This window comes from Mus pahari, chromosome 10, assembly GCF_900095145.1.
Source record: "Mus pahari chromosome 10, PAHARI_EIJ_v1.1, whole genome shotgun sequence".
In the NCBI taxonomy this organism is placed as follows: domain Eukaryota; kingdom Metazoa; phylum Chordata; class Mammalia; order Rodentia; family Muridae; genus Mus; species Mus pahari.
Genome location: NC_034599.1, coordinates 11,428,847 through 11,453,590, shown reverse-complemented (window position 1 = coordinate 11,453,590; position 24,744 = coordinate 11,428,847). Strand labels below are relative to the sequence as shown.

Genomic DNA, 24,744 nt, shown 5'->3' with positions numbered 1-24,744 from the left:
GTGTGTGCCACTCTGTAAATATAGATGAGCATTCATTATGAATGCTTATTCAGAATAGAAGACACCAAAATCTTATATGAATATCCAAATACAATGACGTAGAGCAGTGATTCTCAACCTTCTTAATGCTTCAACCTTTTAATATAGTTTCTCAACCATAAAATTATTTCATTGCTACTTCATAATTGTAATATTGCTACTGTTATAAATCATACTATAAATATCTAATATGCAAGATATCTGTTATGAGACCTTTAAAGGGGTTGAAACCCACCTGTTGAGAAGCACTGACCGAGAGGCTGAAGAGATGGTTCAGCAGTTAAGCACATATACTACTCTTGTAAAGGACCCAAATTCAATTTAGGTACCTCACAATGGCCTTTAACTTCAGCACCAGGGAATCTAATGCCTCTGGTCTCTGCACCTGTACTCACTTATGTGTACATGCTGACACACAGAAGTACATAACAATTTTTTTAATTAATGACTCAGACATTGGTTACGAAGTGTCCCCATTTAATTTTGGTATGCAATCTCTTTAAATGAGGCATTGGAAATTTTTACTATATATATTAATAAGCTTTGATTATCAGTGGGCTTAATAATCATAATTTGGGAAGAATAGCCTTTCATCCCTTAATTTGGCACATGTATGCTACAAATCACTAACCAGAAGTTCATGGCTGTGGTGTACCAGGAGGTATTCAGCTGAGAACAATGCTATGAGGGATATGGATTCTTCAGTCCTTCCATCCCCATTGCCTAGTCATCCAGTGTCTTGTTTTGTCATCTGAGAAACCATAACTATGATCACCTGTTCACGCTGATGCCAGGTAGAGGAGCAGCAAGGAAAATACCCTCACTCCTCTATAAACTCATAATTCTTTTATCTGTGAAGGGTGTGTAAAACCTATGTGCCCCGGCCTGAGGGACACTTTATTCCATGGTCCTTGAGGGGGATCACAAACCTAGAGAGAAATGGGAATAAAGAAAGAGACGAAGACCATGCATGTTTGTCATAGTTTCTTTTACTAAGGGGAAATACTCGGGTTAAATACAATTTGGAGGGGGGGGAGTGATCAAAGGTATACAGTGAGAGAAATAATTGGGAAGAGTTATTTGCAGGTCTAATACATTTAGTGATTCATCTAGGGTCCTTGGCGCCACTGCCCTGGGATATAGGGCGGCTTATCTAAGAGCCCTATCTCAGAGTCCGGATCCTCCTAACAGTTCAAGGTGACAGCTCTGGGCAGCTCTGGAATGTGAGAAGACTCCCTCAGTCCTCTATGTCTGTTTAGGTCTTGCTGGTTCCCAGGAGTGGCCTTGCAGAGAGAGGGGGGAGGAAGGGCTCCTGACAAAGAACTATGTGGCTCTTAGCTGCATACTGTGAAAACANCTGGGCTGCGGGATGCCCTGGGTGTAAGATGCCTGGGCTGCGGGATGCCCGAGATGTAAGATGCCTGGGCTTTCTCAACCTGGTCTCTGACACCTATGATTTTTGTCCTCCAGCATTTTGTAAGAAACACAGATCTTAAGAATATTCAGGACACTAAGAAATCCTCTGGGCAGCTGTCCAAAGAGACACAAATACATTATCCCAGATGGATTTACAACATCCCATTTTATGAAGAATTCTATAATCACCTTATAAAAAGACAACTCAATAATACCGATTTCTTTGGGGGAGACATGTGATTTCCCAAAAGTAAAGGGCACTGCTTTTTAAAATACCAAGTTGCCCATGACACTGCTGTGGCATTTGAATAATACCACAGCATCAGTGACAATGAGGGACTCTTAACCTGATTGGTTTTATACACAGCCCATACACTAAGCCCTCCCCCCTCCTTCCATACATTCAATATTTATAGCATAACTGATACCCCTGAGATGGGCAGCTCCTGCGGATGGATGCTATATTTTACTTCATCCTCTTTTCTGTCTCCCACAGGGCTTTCCTATTACAGATCCTTCGGGATCAGTGATTACATAGAGGAATCACACAGATCAAAAAGAATATTGATAGAAGCAATACATTTTTTTTTTCTTGGAAGGAAATACCCTATGCCTCAACCTGTGCAGTAGAAATGTAGTTAGTATTTTTCTAGGACTATGAGTTTGTGGGGTGCCATGCAGGTCAGCAAGAGCTGCATAGCATAAGCCTGTATTTTACAAAGTGCTAAGTTGGCCAAGACTGTCCTGTGACCTGAGTCAGCGAGTCCTAGGAAGCCTCTGACCTTGTTGAGTCTTCTATCTACCATCACAAGAGATTAGAGTTGCTTCATCAACTTTCCTAGTTAAGTTGCTAAGAGGTTCAAATGGAGTCACAGATAGCAAAGTGCTCTTAGAGTGGGATGTGAAGGAGATGGCCGAAGTATCATCAGTGCTAATATCAGAACATCTTGGGTCCCTGGATGGCTGCTTGCTTTCTTGTTTTTTCCTTGATACTCTGGCAACCCACCAACCAAACCCAAGAACACCAAGACTTGAGATAACTCAGGGATTGAAGTCTATCCAAGAAGAAGCTATTTAAAAGGACTGAGGCTCTCACGGTCTGCCTTGCTCTGTAGTGATGTGTCCAAACCTCTGTCCATCAAAAGTCTAGATCTTAGAGAATATTCATTACTTTGCCATCTGGTCCTCGACTGCCATCCAGGCACTGTCCTGATATCTCTTCCCACAATCTTTTCATTTGTCTAACTTCTTCCAGCTTCAAAGGAAGTAGAATGGGTCCCTTGCAATGTTAATGAGCCTAAGCATTGGAGTATGGAAGCTGATAACTCTGTAATCCACAGATATCGTCACTTTCTAAATCTGTTTTGATCTGGAGTTCCTGCTGGGCTTTTCATTACACAGAAAAAAAAATCTACCGAATTTGTGAATTTCAGAAAATGATTCCACTTTCTGTCTCTACATGGGTCCCAAGGATCTTTGCTATATATTTTGTAGATTATTTTTTTTCTTCTTTGAATCCAGGCTAACTCTTTTGATATGTGCCAGAGAAAAAGAGGGGTACTGACTCACAAAATTCTGTGCTTAAGTTTAGAATAAGGCTTATCAGGACAATTAGTGCTCAATATCCCACAAGTGTGTGCTGCCATGTTAAACGTCGCCAGCATTTGGCAGTCTCCACCACCTCACAGATCCTGTAATGTGGTTTGGGAATATGTCTCCCAAAGTGCTTTTGCCATGAAGTAAAAATAGATTTGGCTGCCCGCTAAAGAGAGTTCTTACAGAGAGACATCCATTATTCATTCTTCCCTGCTCTTCAGGGCTTCCCACCAGAGATCTCAGAGGCCTTCACACAGAGGCACTTATGGGCCTGGCCTTCTGAGAAGAACCTTTTGAGAGGAAGTGGAGGAGGTAGAGCTCTCCTGGCAGTGTCACCCCTCCTGGCAGTGTCACCCATGCTTGCACGCTGAGTGATATAGGTCAATCTGCTCAGTACGAGAACAACTCTGGCCTGAATTGATAACATTGACCACCATTATACCGCTCTGAGAATGTTTTCAGGATTGTGTAACTTCATCTGTCTGATCCAGGTGGGTTAGGAATTTTACCTAGCAAAGAAACCAACAGCTTACTGGGATGCTTTCTGTGCAAGTACCTTTTGTACGTTTTTTGACTAGGCAAAAAAAAAAAAAAAAAAAAAAAAAAAAAACTCTTTCTGGAGTTTACAAACACACAGCTAGCTCATCTATCTTTAATTGATTCCCAAGGCACTGTAACTCACATTTATCTTTCATGACTTAGCACATTTAATGTAGTTCGATTTTGACATCACAGAAAGCTCATCAGCCACTGCTTTTACATTAATTAGGCCTGAGGACTGGAACTACCTGGAGCATAATGGTGGGAACATTCTTCCCTAATGTTCTGCCTCTGCTGTCCTCAGAATAGAAGATTCATCCTATGGCTATGTGTGGCAGCAGATGAATGCCCACTGGGAGGGGGCCTTTAAGAATTATCCTTTTGGGAAATTACTCATTTTAAGTTATAAGGTTTCTGAGTTCATGTGATTGCATAGTAGAAGGATAGATTCCTCTACTAATTTCACAGAAGTGAACTTCAGAAGTAACATAAATACACAAAAAAAGCTCCATTCTTTGCAAAAGTTGTTTCAAATTTCAAGAATATATGACAGACTATGAGAATTCCAACATAATTCTTTTATTTGAATTCTTTACTAAAATATTGCATTAAGTTTTTTTTTTTTAACTTTACTATAACATATACTTAAGAGAAACAACTTCAAAAAGTAAAGATTTATTTCTGTTCCTGCTTCTGGAGGTCTCACCTGATGGTTATCTGGCGCCATTGCTATGCGCGTGTAGAAAGGCAGAGTAACCTGATGGTGAAGGCCAAGGAGCTCAGAGCTACTCATCTCAGCGAAGCAAAGGACAGGACATACCCTTCCAAGGCAAGGCCCTCATGGGCTACTCTCCCCATCTGGGCTCCACCTCCTGTTAGTTCCTTCCCAATAATGCCCCACACATGAGTCTATCAGTCTATGTCATGAAGACAAGGCATCCATGATCCAATCGTTTCCTACAGTCACCACCAATGAATTCTGCTGTGTAGGGATGCAGGCTGTCAATGAAAGATCTTTCAGAGGTCATTCTTCATTATAAATCTTAAGAATATTAACAATTTTAGACATTTCTTTTGGTCACTTTTGTCTGTATGATTGGTGTCATTTTCTAAACACACAGAATTATTTCACTGCTAAATTATTCATGTTTAAGTTCTCCTGTATCTGACAGTATACAGTTCCATACATCTCCTTCAGTTTTTCTGACACAGACCCTGAAAGTGGAAAGCTGAAAGACTAGTAGTGTCCTTGAAGAACTCACAAGTGTACTGTTTGGAGAGAGAATTTTATATGGGGTCAGAAGCATTTTGATGGAAAATGGCATGAACCTCTAGGAATCAGAAGAGTAAAAGTTAATACCAGTGGGTTGTCCTTGTGCTATATTCTCCTGGAAGACAGGGTGTGATAGATATCAATGCATACATAAATAAATTTGCTGGAGACAGAGAACTATGCTTAAGGTATTTGCTTTTGATGGTATTTTACCCTTGAATTTGAGTCAATTTAAGTCTACTATGTTGAACTTTATTTAAAACTTACATGTACTCTCTGTCATCTTATCCAAGTAATTAAGCTACTTTAAGTACCTGAGGCAAGCCATGTGTCTCTTTTTGTAGCTGTATGCTGAGACACATTTTCCGGGTGATTTTCATTTTATTGTGTGTAAAGAACAAACATGACCTGTTGTGCTATGAATACAAAAGTACATGAGGCTATTAATTGCTCTGTTAATGGGATAATGAATTATGTTTCTTTCTAAACAACAGGATTTCTACCTAATTCATTAGCAATCTAGGAACCTTGATTTGGCTATAAAAGCAACATGCCTTTATGAGTGGTAAAACAAAATAGAGTAAGTAATTTATTCTCTGATGCAGGGCCTTGTTCTTGGCACCTCATATGAAAGCTAGATGGAAATTATGTTAGACCTGTGTCCTTTGCATATCAGAGCTCTGTGTCAGAAGCTGACAGTGCAGCGGTTGACACAGCATCAGCATCACCCTCAGGGGATTTACAACTTGGTTGAATGTTGGATGTTTGTGATAACTAAAATATGTGATCAGAGACCATGTTGTTGAATAAAGAAGATCCACCAAAATCAAAAAAGGAATAATTCTTCCTGAATGTGTTCAGAAGATGCAATAAAGCAGCAGTTAGATCAGGCCCCAGGAGGTTATGAAGGAAATAGGGAATAAGGAAGAGTCCATGCATGGAAACCTGCAACAATAGTTATGGGTCTGAAATGAAAATAGTTGAGCTTCCAAGGAACTCTTTCTTGCTTACTACTGTATAGCCAGAACCCAACTGGTGTCCACAGCTGCCCACTGAAGAACATTAGCAAGTGTGTGTTAAACTGAACCATGTTACTGTGTGATCAGAAATTCGGGTATGGAGTGGATTGATGGGGCAGCTAAAGAAAGAAAATGGTCAAGTAGTATCATACCTCCAAAACCTAGTATGTCAATAATAGAGAATGTGGGCTTTGTCCTGCAAATAAGCATGCCCTAAAGACATTCCTTGAAATGGCAGGCATGGGCTATTCATGAGCTTCACTCAAGGTTCTTATATGTATAAAGCTCAGGAAAGACTGGCTTAAACAAAGTTGAGTTAGTGGTTTAGACTTTCTCATATATATTATAAAGTTCAAAGAGGAACCTAGATCATTCTTCAAATTTCTAAGATCCTGAATCTTTTTTTTCCCAACTTTTTATTAGGTGTTTACTTCATTTACATTTCAAATGCTATCCCAAAATTCCCCTATACCCTGCCCCCCCCCCCGCTCCCCTACCCACCCATTCTCACTTCTTGGCCCTGGTGTTCCCTGTACGGGGGCATATAAAGTATGCAAGACCTAGGGGCCTCTCTTCCCAATGATGGCCGACTAGGTCATCTTCTGCTACATATGCAGCTAGAGACACAAGCTCTGGGGGTACTGGTTAGTTCATATTGTTGTTCCACCTATAAGATTGCAGACCCCTTCAGCTCCTTGTGTATTTTCTCTAGCTCCTCCATTGGGGGCCCTGTGTTCCATCCAATAGGTGACTGTGAGCATCCACTTCTGTGTTTGCCAGGCACTGGCATAGCCTCACAAGAGACAGCTATATCAGGGTCCTTTCAGCAAAATCTTGCTGGCGTATGCAATAGTGTTTGCATTTGGTGGCTGATTATGCGATGGATCCCTGTGTGGGGCAGTTTCTGGGTGGTCCATCCTTTCGTCTCAGCTCAAAACTTTGTCTCTGTAACTCCTTCCATGGGTATTTTGTTCCCAGTTCTAAGAAGGGGCGAAGTGTCCACACTTTGATCTTCATTCTTCTTGAATTTCATGTGTTTTGCAAATTGTATGTTGGGTATTCTAAATTTCTGGGTTAATATTCACTTATCAGTGAGTGCATATCATGTGAGTTCTTTTGGGATTGGGTTACCTCACTCAGGATGATACCCTTGAAGGTAATTTCCTCTCTGGTCTGGAGTTATCTACATGTTTACAAAATCAACTCTGAGCAATGAAAAGCCATTATAGGTTTTCTAACAAGTAATTGATATTCAGGCATTAAATTTCAATTTAGGAGACTTTGGGTAGGGAACAGAATGAAATAAGGCAAGGGTGGGATTTAAAAGCCCCTGTGGAAGGCAGGTGCCACTGTTTAGGTTCAACATAGTGATGATGACTTGACAATAAGAATAGAGTAGGAGGGGGCTGGAGAGATGGCTCAGTGGTTAAGAGCACTGACTGCTCTTCCAGATGCCCTGAGCTCAATCCCCAGCAACCACATGGTGACTCACAACCATCTGTAATGAGGTCTGATGCCCTCTTCTTGTATGCATGAAGAGAGAGATAGTGTACTCACATACATAGACAAATAAATCTTTAAAAGAAAAAAGAACAAGAGAAGGAGACATGAACAGTAACTGGCATTCTACGGTAGAGCCTGTCAGAACCATGAACACATACAGATGGTGTCCTGTACAAGGACGAAGAGTCAGTGGGTCCGAGTGCACTGAATCTGCCCTCTGCTCTTTACTGCCAAAGCTTGCACCAGGCACAGGGCTGCATGCACTCTTGAGGTTATCTGCACTTCTAGTTCGTGGCTGATGTGGTGCTGAGGTGAAACAAGAGAAGTGTCCAAGATGAAGACTGTTTCTACACAATTACCTTGAGAAGGTTGTTTTATTTTTTTTTTCAGACGTTTTTGAATACTTTTCAAACTATTGTTCTTGAAATAGGGAAGGAATAATGAATGTGTAACTCTGCTGTTCTCAGTAGACTGCCAAAAGCTAAGGTTTTATCTTTATCCCATATTAAAGTATAGGTACTATCATATCAAAAAAATCTCTTCTGAGGTTTGAAGCGGGGGTTATAAGTCCAAATGCTTACAGTGTTCATTCGAGCATTGTAAATAAGTAAAGTACATAACAGGCTATGCATATATCTGTCCATGAAGCTGACAGGAAATCTCTCCTTTACAAAGAAAAAAAAAATGCATTGCTATTCATTTGCTTTTAAGTGAACAGTCTTCTCTGTCTCTATTTTTTAACCTTTTTTTTTTTTTTTAAAAAGGACTTAGGGAGTGAGACACATTTCCCCATTCTAAGGACAGCTTTTTCAGAAAAGAAGCAATGGACAGCACCCTGCACACCTGCAGTGTGTGACCCAGTGAAGACTGCTGGGTCAGGAAGTCTAGTTTTGGGGAGAACCTGAAGGTTGCACTGTTTTATTTAAAGTCTCAGTTTAAATGGTTCATGGAGATTTTTATAATATGCTGCATGGAGTACATAAAGCAAGCACGTGGGCCACGGTTTATTATCTCTCCCTCGGTCCATATGGACTATATCCCCTATACACATGGATCTGATTTCTTTGAAAGTTTGAAATCCATATTTTTAGGCAGACAGGTGTTTAATGACCTGCTAAGTTTCCCTGAAAAACTTACACTGAATTGGTGATTGGTGAGTGGGAAAAGAAAATCCCGGTTTCCTGAGCCAGTAACTGGAGCAGTGTCCTTATATTTGCATTAAGCCTTGGCTGTGGAAAGAAAGTATATATATATATATATATATATATATATATATATATATATATATATATATACATACATACATATATACATACATACATGTGAATGAGTTAGTGCTCAAATTTAAGTAACACCATCAGTGGAGTAGAGGCACAGAAATCTTCCAGGACAAAAATAAGAGACTGCACAAAGTCCAGAGATGTGAAATGGAAGGCAATTTACTAACAGGAATTTTCCACTGGCATTGAAACCTGGTGGATTTAGTTTTGCAGAGAGTGCATTGAAGAGCTATGTATCAGTAAGAACCTTGATGTCAAGGGGACTGTGAAATAGGGCAGGAGGATTTAGTCTTGGAGCTAACATGATGTCACATTGTGGTTCATGGCAAGACTTAATGGTGCACCTGTGAGCACGAGGATCAGATCCATCTGTTAGAAAGGGGAGTTCTCACATGGGTGGCAATCACCATCTTTCTAAGGAGACTTGGAAGAGGTGTTTAGTCCCTGCTGATGGGGAAGATTAGAATCAAGCAAGTTTTATGAATAGAAAATGATGAGCAGATAAGTCTGCAAGGAAATGGAAATGTGATGAGATTAGTAACTGATGCACACCTCTCTGCAGGGAAAAAATACAAAGCTTGAAGGGCTGTCAGGCTGGAAAGGGATTTATTTCTTGAAGTGCAAAGAAGAGATTTGAACAAAGCTATAATTTTAGTAGATGCTGCCAAAGTGAATTGGCTATGGCTCTTTCTAAAAAAAGCTGCCATTTAGGGGTTGCTGGGTCACACATGGTGTGGAAACGATGTCATTGTCACCTTAAGATGCCAGATTCATACATGCCTTCTACCAACAAATATTGAAGGAAACCCAGCCATTCAGTATCACCATGATATACCCTTCAGTCACTCAATATCTTGGGAGAATAAAGCCCTACAGATGACCGTCCTTAGGTGCTCAGAAGGGTCCTTTGTGGGGAGCAGGGCCTGAGTTTGCTCTTCAAGACTGTGAGCTCACTCAGTTAAATCTCCATTAGATTAAAAATGGTGACTTGGGGGTCCTAAGTCTGAGGATCCTGGAGCCAGCGGTCAGGTGATACCTTCAGCAGAACATCTGTGGCTGTGTAAAAACTCCCTGTAAGAAAACCTTAAAAAAAAAAAACAAACTCCGTGAAAGGAAGGGAGTTCAGCACAAATCCATCAGCTGTTTTCCCATCTGTTCACAAGAGACTGGCAATCACAAAACTTAACAAATGGATCCCCTTGTTTCTGTGTAAATATTCATCCCCACATAGAAAAGAGTATACTTCCTTCTTGTCAGAATACTGCCCCTGCCTTTCTAGATCGCATCCTCAGGAAGGGTCACCACACACCTGTCCTTCCTGCTCCTTTCTTCCTTATCTCCTTCCTGACTGAGTCTTTTCTCCTTTTTCCATTTCTCCTTTTTCTCTCTTCCCATCCTTACTTTGCTGATTTCAGTTTTATTTTCATGCCAACTGTCTTAGTCATTTTAACATAGTATTCTTGAAATACCTGAAGAAGTGAAGTTGAAAATAGCAAGGACACTTATGTACCAAGGTCACAGAAAGTGTGGCCCTCAACTCAACCCAGTGGGCAGCAACATGAAATACAGCAGGCAAAGCGGTGAGCTAGAAGAGCTAGAACACCCCCGTGCCCCTAGTTGATTTCTTAGTACCAAATTGTAGGTCAATTAAGAGAAACAGCTTGTAACAAAACCAAGGGCAGATGCATTGATGCTAACTTCCAGTTGCTTTTCCAATGTGGAAAGAATGGGGAACCACTGAGGGCAATTTTTTGCTCCATGATTTCACCTTTAAAGTTTATCTTCAAGAGTGGCTGCTCCATTGAGGCCTACCCTTTAATTTACTGTTTCCTCACAGTTTTCTTTATGGAAGTGTCAGGAAACACTTATCTTCTCAGAAATGCAGGAGTCTGAGCTCACGGGCAGCAAGGACTGCGTCCCAGCCCCAGCCTTTCCAACCACTCCTGAGTATTCTTTGAGAAGGTCATTTCTCTGTTTTTACACCTGCAAAGAGGAGAGAAAGTAACTTTCAACCTATTACCTCAAGAGAATTCGGCATCTAAGATTTATAAAATTTTCTGAAGATAAAATAGTAGAAAAATATATTAACTTTTTAAGGAGCTTAGTGTTCTGGAAATACCTAAATTAAAACCTAAAAATACTGAACTATATTCACATATACACACATGTGCATGTGTGTGTGTCTCTGTGTGTGAAATGTATATATATATATATATATATATATATATATATATATATATATGCATATGTATATATGTATACATAGACTCACATGTCCATATATTTGTGTGTGAGCACATGTGTGAGATTATCAGAATTCATACTGATTCATGCATTCATGCCTTGTCTGAAACTCAAAAGCCAGCTTGGAATTTTGGAATCATTATTTCTAGCAGATCGAGGTTATTTCTGGTAACCTGATGTCAGATTAAGAAGCTTGTCTGTCTAGACCTCAGTCTTCTCTGAGTAAGCTGAACCAGGATGTGGTTGACACTCCTTGTCACTCTTGAGTTCCCTTAATAGATATTGACATTGTAGGGTATGAAGGCAGTTGTTCTCTGAATGGCCTTCTGTATCCATGAAGACATCAGAATAGGAAAATGCTCAGTAGAGCATCCATCCATCTGATCTCTTCGTATTGCTAACTAGGATTAGAAGCATCCAATCACACACAAACAACAGACGCTAACCCCAATTCATCACTGAGTAAATATTCAGCAGAGGGTTAGAGAGATGGTTGCGTGGGTAAAGCACTTTTTGTAGGCCAGAATTTGAATCTCTAGAACCCATATGAAGCCAAATAGAATAGCACATGTTTCTCATCCCAGCACACCAAGATGGAAGATGGAAAGAAGAGAACCCCTGAAAAGTTACAGGCCAGCTAGCTTGACATCACAGAGACCTGTCTTGAGGATAACAGCCAAGGTTTTCCTCAGATCTTCACATGCAAAAAACACCATGAAACATGTACACCTGTACAAACGCATGAATATGCACACATATTTTGCACACACACACAGTTTTTCAAAAGTAAAAACAAGTATTTTCACCAAGATTATTTTATCACCCATAGTATATGAAATACCCCCCCCCCAAAGAGTCCTTTGCATTGTGTGGTTGCTTCAAGTATGATTCTTTTAAAATTTTCATTCTGTATCTCCATTGTACAAAAGGATTCTTACATAGCACCTCTTATCACAGGTATATATTATATGGTGAACATATTCCCTGTTAGACATGCCTCCCCTGTCTTTGATTCCACCCTTTCCTATAACCATTTGTTCTCTTTGTTTCCCTAATTTCAACTAAGCTTCTTTTAAAATTGTGATGAGAGTAAAGAGAATGGCAACATGCTTATATTATTAATCAAAGGACTTGCATCATTTGTCAGAGGACTTCCTAAATGATGCACAAAGACCATGGCAGTACTTGTACACAGCCTTTAGGAGTACAGGGAAGGCTAACCTCAGATAGAAAACTCTAACATAACAGACCACCATACAGTGACCCTCATCTGTCCAGTAGCTATAGTGGTACTGCATCCCCTCTGTGTCTACTTACTGCATGTGTCTAGATACTCTCCCTTAGTTCAAATGGCTTGATCTTTACCTTTGATCCTTGTCCAGAACCTGTAATCTAGGCCAGGAGCAGATAATAAGAGGCTGTACAGAGTCGTAAACCTCCTTTAAGAACTGTTTCCTTTAGAACAATAGCGAGTGCTGAAATAGCTCATAGCAATCAAGAGGCCCAGAATAAAGTGCTGCTGGCAAAGGAGAAGAGAGTTGTCAAGGTAAGACAATGGCTGAAATAAATAAAAGGATTTAACGCAGATGGTTGCAGACCTATGATAGTAAGAGTTGCCTGCTGAACTCCATCTCAGAGAGGTCTGAGGACACATCCCATCTTTGATTTAAATAGCAAACAACTGATGTTTACTGTGGCCTCTAGGCACAGCAGCATGAGGGATCAGCCACAATGCACATTCCACACATTTGCCTTGTTGCTCAGGATATGACACACAACAAAGCTGAGGTGGGGAAGGGCTGTGTTTGAACTATGTTCAGTCAAAAGGGATGGAGTCCTGGAGTCTTTCCAGGGGACTGAAGCAACTATTTGATGAGAGGAAGCATAAGACAGAGAGAAGGCAAGAAAACAACAGACCAGGATGAAGGCTCTCTGTGTCATCCAGCACGGGATGCTACTCACATAGTTTTTCCTACAACTGGTTTAATGATAAACCGTTTGTGTTCCCAAGCAGCTAGCACAGTGCCTACAATCTTCAATGTGGAATGGAGTTCCTCATAAAATAGACATAATAGAGAAAAACAGGGATTGTTTATCTTCTCTCATGTTTGAGGCCAGACAGATTCTTTTCTGTGTTTAGAATCATAGAGCACACTTTGTGGAAGCAGGAAAAAAAAATAAATCTAACTGCGCTCAAAAAAGGTTGAGTCTCAAGAACGAACTTATGATACTGAAAGCATTGTGTCCATGCCCCATGGCCAGTGACAGATGTCAAGCAACAGTGAACAGGAAAAGTACCCAGAGAAGGGAAACAGTCAAAAGATGTTCCCAATTATCAAGGAAGAAGGCTTGATTCTAGATGCACAACTCCAGGTTTCGATTTAGATCCAAAGCCACATGGGAGGGACTTTCAACAGACGGCTGTCAGATGTCACCCCATGGACTGCACAGGGAGGGGACTGAGGGTGGGCTGCGATGCCAAAATTGTCAGACATAGAAACCAGGATTCTAGCTGAGTGGCGTTCACATGTTACATAGCTTCTAAGTTTCAGCTCCTGCACATGTAAGTCAGAAAACTGGAAATTTAGAGGGAGTGTTGTGGTGTGCGCGCACGTGTGTGTGTGTGTGTGTGTGTGTGTGTGTGTGTGTGTGTGTGTGTGTGTGTGTGTATGTGAAGAATACATGTTGATAGTTTGCTTCTTTCTTGGGATTTTGGTTGTTCAGCTTATTCCCCAATTTGCCTCCAACTTGGTGTTTCATAAAGAGTAATGGATATAACTTTCATTAATTCAGCCACATTTATTAAGTACTTACTATACTCTAGGCACTTATTCTAGTTTCATTTCTGTCACTGTGATAAAATGCTCTGACAAAAAGTAACTTATGAGAGAAAGCGTTTGTTTTAGTTCACAATCTCAATCTATATTCCATCATAACAAAGAAGCTGAGGTGATGGGAACTTAAGACATCATGCCTACAGCCAAGAGCAGAGAGAAATGAATGCAATGCCCATGTCATTACATGCTTGGTTACTTAATATTGATCAGGACATCTGTCTAGAGAATAGTGTTGCCCATAGTGGGCTGAGTCAATTAACAATCAAGATAATCCTTAGGACATGCCCACAGACCAATAAGATAGAGATGATTCCCTACTAAGATGTTCTTCCTAGATGATTGTAGATTATGTCAAGATGACAATCAAAACTAACCTTCTACTGTGATACATGGCAGAGAATATCCATGAATAAAATAGATTGGAATCATATTTTCTTGATTTCATACTGTAATGAATATTTCATAAAGACATGTAACAAACAACAACAAATGATCAGATTATGTTAGAGTATCAAGGGCAAATATAGAACATGAAAGTTCTTATATAATCTTCAAAGAAGGGTTTGAAATTTTAAATATGATGGCCTTGAAATAGCTTGATATGATCAGTCAACACTAGGAAGGAATGTCATATTTGAACTCTCCAGCTCTGAAATAGTAAAAATGTTCTCAGATATTCCTCTGATCACTGGACAAGTGTGAGGGTCTCAGCTTTCAGTAACTTATACTTTCATCTTCTAGGGATGAGGAAAGACAACAATAATAAATATCGGTTTCAGTTTGGTGAAGGCAAAGTAGAGCCTCCCCTTGGCTGCTGTTATACCAAATATCTTACTCTCCTTTTTGGTCCTCTGAAGTTCTTGCAACTTCCAGAAATAGATGTAAAAACATACTTCTTCTGTCATTGTGTCACCTTAATCCAGTAGCCCCATGTAGGGTATATTCTGCCTCTGATTCTGCTTGGTATTAAAAAACTACAAGGACACCAGAGAAAAATGAGATAGGTTTCAGTATACTCTCAGGACACTTAATTGTGTTTTTTCCTTTGTTAAGAGTTTGCTGCAACCCCTCAAGAAATTAATCTCTCAAGCTTTTTATTAATTGTCAAGAGTACTGACTATTCTAGGTTAGCATAGCAATGTTCTCTTATCAGCCCAGAGCAGAGCAGGGGCATGCTCACATGGATCCTTCCTGAGCAGTGCTGGCTCTGGCTAATGGAAAAGGAAACAGCAGAGGAGGTGACGAGGATTTGTCTTGGTTGGTTTTGCTGTGCTCCACAATGTAATTTTTCTTCCCATATTGACAGAGGCCAGTGGCTGAGGTGAGGCCTAGGACAGTGTATTCGACTTGCTGCTGCTGTGAGGGAGCACCTGAAGTAGTTTAAGGAATTCATTCTGCCTCACGGTTTTAGAGATTCTGTCCATTCTGAGGCCATGGTGAGGCAAAAACAAATAAGCCAAAAGTTCACAGCAGTGGAAACTCCCATCATAGCAGGCAGAACTTAGCAGTGGCAGCATGTGGATGACATTGCTTACATTGTGGTGGACAGGAAGCAGAAAGAAGACCAGAGAGGGGACTGAAAAAAGGTAGAACTCAAGGGTATGCCCATGGTGATGGGCATCTACCAACAATACCCAACTGCCTAATGTTTCTAGAATCTCTCAAGATACTACTGACATTGACGTAAGAACTCGATGAATGATCTCTATATGGAGCCATTATACATCCAGAGCAGATAGGCAGTTTGGGGTCCAAACTCTGAGGGTGTGAGTCATTGGTGGCTCATGCTCTAGGTGGAAATAGCAATGTAAAAAAAGGGAATTTAGAGAAGTAATCATGAGAATTGAAAGTTGAGAAGACTGAGCTTGGTAACATACTGCAGCAATCACTGAGAAAACCCTACATTCCAGAGGAGAACAGAAACAGTAGCTCAGCGTATACCAAAGGAGGAAACACATGAGTAAGCCATTTCAGGATTACAGATGGATGTCCACAAGGTTGAGCACCACTTTCACAGTAGCCCAAAGGCATTTCATTAGATTGTGAGCTAGTCACATTCTCAGTGGTATGACGTGAGAGCCAACTCCATAGTAGACAGTTCACTCAGGTCACACCACAAAGCACTTGGGAGAAACTTTGTTCTCAGAGACTGTTCCATGTAGAATTGAAGTGATCAGTATCAGTTCATGACACCCCGACCAAGTACTCAGCACAAAGGAAATGTATCTTCCCCAGAGGGATAGAAGTCAAGGAATAAGAGGCAATAATGGGATAGAGAGGATGAGGGAGAAGGTGAATGGAACAAAGGAGAAAGGAAAAGGTATTTGTTCCAGTGGGAGAGATCAAAGGACTGCCTTTGGATAGAAAGGAGACAGACATGGTACATAGGAAAGTGGCAGTTTATAAAGGTATAAGGGGAAAACCACTCTAGGATGTGGTGTTTAATTATAATTGAGCATGTTAAGTAGTTGAACCAAAGGGAGCTTTTCATTGTTTGACTTCAATACTTTGATAGCTAGATCTTGGTAGTCAACCATAGTAGAGGGTAAATAAGGCCAAATAAGGGGCTGGACCTTGGTGTCTAGCTTAAAGAATGTAATCTAATGGTTTTTAGCAAGGCAGAGGGAATGGGGGAGAATGGGAAGGCCTGCAGAGCCATGTTTGTAATGTTCAAGCTGGCTAGTGTCCCATCAAGAATGTTCTTTTCATTCGCTGTCATAAGGATACATTTATGTAAATTAATTTTGATGACATTTATTTGGTCCTTTGAGATGAATCAGGTGCCAGAGCGTAGTACTGATCAATAGGTAGCCCTTGACATCAAAATATTCACATTTGGGAGGACTGAATGGAAATCAACTTGTTGATAGACACGTGCAATGCTGAATACAAACTGTATTCTGGTTCCATGCACAGAGATTGTTGACAGTGCCAGACCATTCAAATGATGTGCCCATAGATCTGAAAGAAGGAAGGAATGGTTTTCTAAAACAAGTCAGGTATAATGGCAAGAACATTGGGAAGAGACAGTTTAACAGAATGGAGGTGTTGGAAATGTTAAGGAGATAGGGAGCAACCTAGTTCCTAAACTCAGAGGTGAAAGGTCAGCTTGTGAGGGCATGGCCCTCCAGGATGTCCAGCAGTGTGACACGCAGGTCAGTGGCATGGTCAGCCGGAAGAAAGGAAGGAAGGAAGGAAGGAAGGAAGGAAGGAAGGAAGGAAGGAAGGAAGGAAGGAAGGGAAGGGAAGGGAAGTGAGAAAGTGAGAGAAAGGAAGGAGAGAGGGAGGAAGAAAGGAAGGAAGGAAGGAAGGAAGGAAGGAAGGAAGGAAGGAGGAAGGAAGGAAGGAAGGAAGGGAAGGGAAGGGAAGTGAGAAAGTGAGAGAAAGGAAGGAGAGAGGGAGGAAGGAAGGAAGGAAGGAAGGAAGGAAGGAAGGAAGGAAGGAAGNGAAGGAAGGAAGGAAGGAAGGAAGGAAGGAAGGAAGGAAGGAAGGAAGGAAGGAAGGAAGGAAGGAAGAGAGGGAGGGAGGGAAAGTGATAAATTGAGAAAGGAGGGAGAGGGGGAGGAAGGAAGGAAGGAAGAAAGGAAACAAACAAACAAACAAACAAACAAAGGGCATTCTACAACAAAGGCAAAACCATCTCCTAGAAGACGAGGAGGCTGCAGTAATCCAACAGCACATAAGAGGGAATGAGGTCCATTCTCACAGTGCAGCAGAGGAGCTTGGCCTGGAAATGGCACACACAGGCACTTGCTCACTGACATGTCTGACTTGATGTGGCTGGTTAGACAAAGGGAGACTTTAGATGCACACCCAAGATTCTGGTGTAACTTACAAAAGCTGTTCCTAAGGGGTGGGATACTCCAGTGAGAAAGGAGGGGCTCTTTCCTCAGCTATGTTCAGGCTCAGAGTCCCCTACAGGATACAGACTGACAGCCTGTGAAGAGGTTGAGGCCCGGTGCTATCAGTGAGAGCTGCCTTGACTTGGAAAAGAGCTGTTCAAGCAGGGAAAGGGCAGAATGACCGAACAGTCAAAAAACTAGTCTGAGCCAAGCGACTCACTTGGAGTAACATCTGAGCACTGAGCAAAACAGGACATGTCCCTTCAGAACTCACAAGACCAGGAAATAGCTCAAGCATTTCTTTTGCAAAGCACAGTAAACCAATAGAGGAAAAAAAATAAAACAATATTGGGATAAAACTGCATTGATTTATTTTTTTTTCAACAAAGGCAAGAAGTCTGATAGAAGTTTATTCTAAGGCTATTAAAGCTACCCTCTGAGGTAACTTGTAAGAGAAGCTAAACCACATTACAATTCCATTTGAAAAGAAATTTTAATCCCTTTTCCAATAATTTTGATTTTTTTTTCCCTGTTATTCCTGTCAGGTTACTTTCTTAGATGAAGAAATGGCTGAGCATATTCTCTGATTCACTGTTGGTTTGTGTTGATGCTTCTTCTAGGCATACATTTAGGTTCCAAGTATACATTTTAAGCTAATAAACTTGGGGTAATGATACAAAGATTAAGTAAAAACTCTTCCAGGAATTTGTGGCTAAAAAGGCCTTACATGGTCATCATTTACACAGCTCTGTTACTCACTAACTGTAGATCTTTCTGTGTGTAGCACGCCCCACTGGCTGATGAGGATATTCCAGAAGTGGCTAAGGTCACACTCAGACCATATGCCATTTATGCACTAGTTATTAATGTCATAGTGACTATTGAGACTCAAGGGTGTCTTAGACCCAGAAGGTTCTTTACATTCTCTTCCTTGTATTGTTTTATCTGTTTTCACGAACACATTTCAGAGACATAGGAAGTGGCACTTGGCCCCTTTCATTTCCCAAAGAGGGGGAAACATTATTTTATAGTAGTTAAGCAACAGGCTAGCTGTCAACTTTACTTAAAATAAGTTATTTGAATTATAAATTACATATCACTATGGCACAAATCAACTATTTCATGCTATTCTTTTTGTTCCATAACAATATAAAGAAGAGACACTAGATGTTTCCATCTCTGTCTGGCATATGAGCAGACAGTAGGAAGTTAGTTTTGCAAGCCAGAGAGAGCCTTCATAAGAAGCAAGAATCAGACATTGGACTACACAGTCTCCATGCTTGTCTTCTCCATCTTGATGCCCAACACAACAGTGTCAGCAAGCAGGACCATTAAGTATGGTTAAATCAAATGGAATTGATGTCCTTATGGAAAAGGACAGTGGGGCTTGTCTGTACTCTTCTGTTATAGAAGGCACATCTAAAATAGCTCTATCTGAGAGAAGGAGGCCTTCACAGACAGTGACCTTCCTGAGACTTTGACTATGGACTTCCCAGTCCCTGGAACTATGAGTGAGAAATTTCAAATATAAAGCCCAGTGAGTATTCCCCATGTATGGAACTTTCTGTACTTGTTCTGGGGTAACAGAAAAGGACAAAAAAAAGCACTTTTAGCCTCTTTATAAGAAAAATAATTCCATCCATGAAGCTATAATGACTAAGGCCACCCAAAGATATCACCTGCTAAAATTGTTATTTTGGGAAACAGAATTTGAGCATGAGACAAAATAAAATAATATGGAGACCAGGAAGTCCCATGTCAAAATCTGGCATCGTTTTGCTTCTTCACGACTTGCACCTTCTCACTGTGTACTTGCACCACTGAAAGAGATGGAGATAACAAGCGTCACCTTTCATGAAGATCCTGTTAAGTCAGGATTCCACCGTTATGACCTCATTTGATCTTAACCTCCCTATCTCAAAGGTCCCACATGCAGTACAGGCCCCAGGTAGGAGTAGAGCTTTAAACATATGCATTTTGAGGGGGAAACAATTCAGCTCACAACATGATAGGAAAAAAAGAGAGAAGAGCAGAGCTCAGATGTTAAAAGCCTTGCCTGTGATGTGATGAAACTCTCATGGGTCAATGTACCATGATTACATGGCCATTTTGTCTGTTAGGAAGGCATATTTTATATCCACTTGGACTCTATAAACCAGGAGTTTTGCAAAGTCAGTTCTTCTTCTCTGCTGTACTCTACAGTGAGCCCTTGCAGTGGCCTTCCTATTTGCCATGCCCCCCACTGAAACCTATGTAGAAATGAAGACTCCAGGGTGATGGCATCACAAAGAGGGACTTTGTGATCTGACTAGGTTATTAAAGGGCTTATCCAGAAGACCCCAGAGACTGAGCTAGCCTCTTCCTCTAGGCTCCAGAAAAATAAAGTCTTCCTCTTTAAGTCACTAGTGTATGCGACGTGACTCAGAAGCAAGGCCCAACTCTGAACCGCTCTGCTTACTCCAGCAATGACTTCTATTACTGGTTCAGAGGCATTCACTCTCTTACGGGCTAACTAAGAAAATGTTGTCTATTCTATAGAAATCATAGTGCTTAGAAGAGCTGAAATGGCCCAATGAGTAAACTGCACATCTGTGGGGCGGGCAGGACACACATAGGTGACAGCATGTATACTTTCTGATTGCATCGTACTTTCTCTTTCAAAACTCAGGTGACAGTGACGGATGGCGGTTCTTCTCCTAAACAGTCAACCATCTGGGTGGTGGTTCAGGTTCTGGATGAAAACGACAACAGGCCCCAGTTCCCTGAGAAGGTTTACCAGATCAAACTTCCAGAACGTGACCGCAAGAAGAGGGGTGAACCCATTTACAGGGCATTTGCGTTTGACAAAGATGAAGGCCCCAATGCAGAAATCTCCTACAGTATTGTGGATGGGAATGATGATGGAAAGTTTTTTATTGACCCTAAAACTGGCATGGTCTCTTCCAGAAAGCAATTCACAGCAGGAAGTTATGACATCCTGACGGTAAGATCTAATTCCAGAGCATAAGTGGGATGGGGTGAGCCCTCTTATTCATACCTACTTCTTTGATCAATAAATGTAAAGAGTGCAGAAATAGCTGCAGGAGGCTGCTTTCAGGGAGCCAGTTATAGGTAAGAACTTTTACCTTCCTGGGTGATGTTCTAAATAGTGAGAGTTTCCTTCATTGTGTCCTATCAGCAAACTTCCACTGATTCTATGGCCTGCTTGGAGACACACAACCACACATCTTGGGCCCTAACTTATTCTCAAGATGCTGAACATAAAAGGCAGTATATATTTAGCTCAAAGCAGAAGAAACTGTGATACACACGCACAGGTACATATGTTTACACAAATACATATGATCACACAAGTGCATACACACTTGCACACATATTACCATGCACATATACATGCATATTATCACACATTGCACATACTCATGTATATGATCACACACAGGTACAGCACACATACATAAACATAAACACATGTCCACACACATAATATACTTACACATATTCACATATACATGTACACATTCATACACATGAACATATACATGCACAAACTTAGTGCATACACACAAACTTACACTTACAAACTTGTATATATATATATATATATATATATATATGCACATTATGTACTTATACTCATACGGACATAGATTCACCTGCACATACATGCTCACATGCATGTACACATGTGCTCATATATCCTAACACACAAATAACATCTCACATTCATTCTGCCTTCAACTCAATAGAGATGAAGTTCAGAATCATGCTATGAGGAATTAAATTAGTTATTTCTACTCACATAAACTATTACTCTTGCCCTGATATACTATGAATTTTAGAACAACATTTATTTTTTTATGGTTTCACGTCTCAAAAATCAGCTTCTGGCAGATGTAGCATGAGCCCCATTTGCAGTCTCCACTTCAGAGTCCACTCTGACATCTCAACTGGACTCAACTTTTCTTCTTATGACACTATGCAGAAGCTGCTCTTTGGGCTTGTTACTGTGTGAGTAAAAGCCTTCCAGAGACTCACAGCACTAAGCCATCTTTCTGTATCCCTCCCATGTGGGAGTAGATCAAGGCTGTGGACAATGGCCGCCCACAGAAATCCTCCACTGCCCGCCTCCACATCGAATGGATTAAGAAACCCCTGCCTTCGCCTATACCATTGACATTCGATGAACCATTTTACAACTTCACCGTCATGGAGAGTGACAAAGTAACCGAGATTGTCGGGGTGGTGTCTGTGCAGCCAGCTAACACCCCTCTATGGTTTGACATCGTCGGTAAGTTCAAGTCTCTAGAGCATATCAGGAAATGGACTTAACTGTTGAAGGAACTTGCCAAACAAGCCAGTAAATAAGTAAATAAATGAATGAATAAATACATTGTAAAGACAAAAGAAAAAAATTAAAAGGTAGCAATTAAGCCTAAGATTAAAAATAGTGCTGGAATGCAAAAGAGCCAGTAAAATGAAAAACCAACCTGTGCTTTCGTTCTGATTCCGTAGCTAAGCTGAACAGAAAGTGCTCTCTGGCTGGATCTCTCCATAGTACGTGATTTACTGCGACCTTACTGTCCTTTTGTGTGTCATTTTAATTCTATTGTCACACTTGGCTAATCTCATTTCTAAATGTATTGATGGTACTAGACTTGCTGTCCTTCATTTCTCTCTTTTTCTTCACCTTTTTTTCTGCATTCTGTTTTTTTTTCTGCTCCCGACTGCCCTGCTTCAAGGTGGCAAGCATGCTCGAGAGATGTTCTATATTCTACAGACAGCTTGTGGGCAGAACTGTTCAACAGAAGGTACCCTTAGTGCAAACACATTTGCTAAAATACAGCTATCCAATCTGCCTTTTACAGTTTTTTTTTTTTAAACAAATTGAATTACATCTTTCATAACTGCCTGTGACAGACTGAAACGCAGCCCACAGGTTTCATACATGCCTCTAACAGCGACCTCATTCCTCATATCCAATGACTTCTTTGTTTGAAATTAAATGGGTTTAGGGATTGGGGGGGTTGTTTTGATTTTTCTCTCCCATTGTTTTTGAGGTATGTGGGGGTTTTTTGGTTGTTGTTTTGTTTTTATCTTTTTGGAGGATGGTTTATTTAACTGGGAATATTCCAATTGAAAATAAATGAAAATATAAAATTCCTGCCCCCTTGCTTTTCAGCAGTAGTGTCATTCACAGACCAAAAAGCCCCACCAGGAGAGTCCCCTGGCTGCTGTCCACAAAAGGAAGGCCAGGAAATAGAACCTAGATGTGTAGCCAGTAAGCCCCCACTCACCCTGAATTGAGAAAACAGATGGAAGGAAGCAGGCAGGGCAGACCAGGGGAGCCAACTTTTACATTCCTTGAAAGAAAGCAAGCAAGCACGCCAGGCTGAAAAAGGAAAGGGGCAAAACAACCCTTCCACAAACCTGCAGGGAGAGCCCTGGAGAGGAAGCGTGAGTGTCAAAGAGTGAGGAGAGTGTGCCTGCCAGGGGCAGATCAGGGCTGAACCAGAGCCCACTTCCCAGGGTTCTCTATGAACAGCGAATAAGCCAGAAGAGCACTCGTGTGGGAGAATCATTTCCTTCCTCTTGATGCCTGGACAGGATGGGCAGCGACCTGCCTCCCCTTTAAACAGCTGGGTCTGGGGAAAGCATTTAGGAGGCTCCACATCTGGTTTCATGAAGCATAGAAAAAACAATGTTCTATGTCTCCCAGTCAAACCTCAGAGGGTCCTGTGAACTCCCAACAAGTAAGGGCTTGCCCTCTGCATTTCCTTTTGTGAAGTACAGGGCATCTTAGTTTTAGTTAATTGAGATTAATCTCAAAGTCTTTTCATATTACCATCCTTCCAATTCCTTTGTGTCTGCCAGTATTTGAGATGGAACATCTTCTGACCCATGAGAAATGTTTCTGCCACCATCTCAGTAGTTTCTGACTTATTCAGTATTATACGATACAGTCTCTTCTTTCTTAATGCAATGAAACATTGCATGTGGTACCAGTTATTTGTCTTATGCTTGCCTGGACATCTTTGGTCATCCCTTCACCAATTCACTTTGCAAAGCATCTCTGCTGGCTGACAGAGCTTGCTGTTACTTTTCCAAGCTGCCCATGCATAGGAAGTCACACTAGCATACCTTTCTTTGATGCTAGGTGTGGTGGGTCACCTGACCCCAACTCCTTGGGCCAGTCTGCAGTTCTTCAGCATCTCTACAGGTATGTCTAGGTGTAGGCTAGCATGCAGCTAGGAGTACTCCATATAAGATTACGCATGGGTTTTTCACATTATATTATCAATACTACTGAACATTTTCATTTATGCATATCCCATCTCCATTCTTCACCCTCAAGGTCAAAGCCCATGTCTCCATTCTCGCTCTTGCTGGAGCTTACTCTTTTTCCTCAGAGTGAGTGGTGATACCTCAGGCAGCCATGTTAACCCTTCTGGCCCTACGGAGAGTCAGTATGGCCTTTTACCCCAGCCCAGATAGCCCCACTAGTCCAGAGAGAAAGAGCTGTTTATAGAGACCCTCCCTTCTGGCATTCACACATAATCCAGGAACCATATGCAATGTGCGGCCATAGCTATCATGGCTCTTCCTCTTCGTGCTCCCAAGCACTGCTCTTATCCGTAGATTCTGCTTCCTCCCCACTCCCACCTCATCCATTCTACTTTGTGAATGAAAGGAGTTTTTAATCAATGAAGACTCCCTGGACTGTCCCCTGATCTGGAATCCTCCATCACAGACATTTCTCTGTGAATCTGGTAACAGATTGCTAAATTTCTTCTACAAATTGAAGTTACTGGGCCTGCTGCCCAGACAGATCACGATTTTATTTCCATCCCCAGGTTCAGCCAACAATGTCTTGAAATGCCACCTTTTTACTGTATCGTAGAACTCTGAGTCCTTTCCCAGGTGCTGGTGGTTTCCAGCAGAGACGATCTCCTTTATCAAATCTCCTAAAAATATGGCTCGCCTGCCAGAGTCATAATTTACCCACTGTGCTGACAACCTCTTCCTTCTTTTTAAACCTTTTGTTTGCTTTATTATCATCAGGTGTTTCATCCTCACTGACAAAATTTACCTCTTGTGAATCTTCCTTTCCTCCTTGCCTTAAGCATCATCCTTGATCAAACTAGCACAGAGGGA

At 41.2% G+C, this 24,744-nt stretch overlaps 1 protein-coding gene across 7 annotated transcripts in view; it reads left to right on the top strand.

Moving 5' to 3' along the window:
• Fat3 (FAT atypical cadherin 3) overlaps window positions 1-24,744 on the top strand; it is a 603,560-nt gene that overhangs the window by 461,542 nt on the left and 117,274 nt on the right. For 4 of the 7 annotated variants that reach the window (XM_029542741.1, XM_029542738.1, XM_029542739.1 and 1 more), the window contains exons 5-8: window positions 20,258-20,572; window positions 21,670-21,880; window positions 22,105-22,146; window positions 22,332-22,400. In XM_029542741.1, coding sequence (XP_029398601.1) covers window positions 20,258-20,572; window positions 21,670-21,880; window positions 22,105-22,146; window positions 22,332-22,400 — 637 coding nt within the window. The remainder of the gene's footprint in view (window positions 1-20,257; window positions 20,573-21,669; window positions 21,881-22,104; window positions 22,147-22,331; window positions 22,401-24,744) is intronic. The other 3 variants (XM_021205908.2, XM_029542742.1, XM_029542740.1) reach the window with 2 other exon arrangements.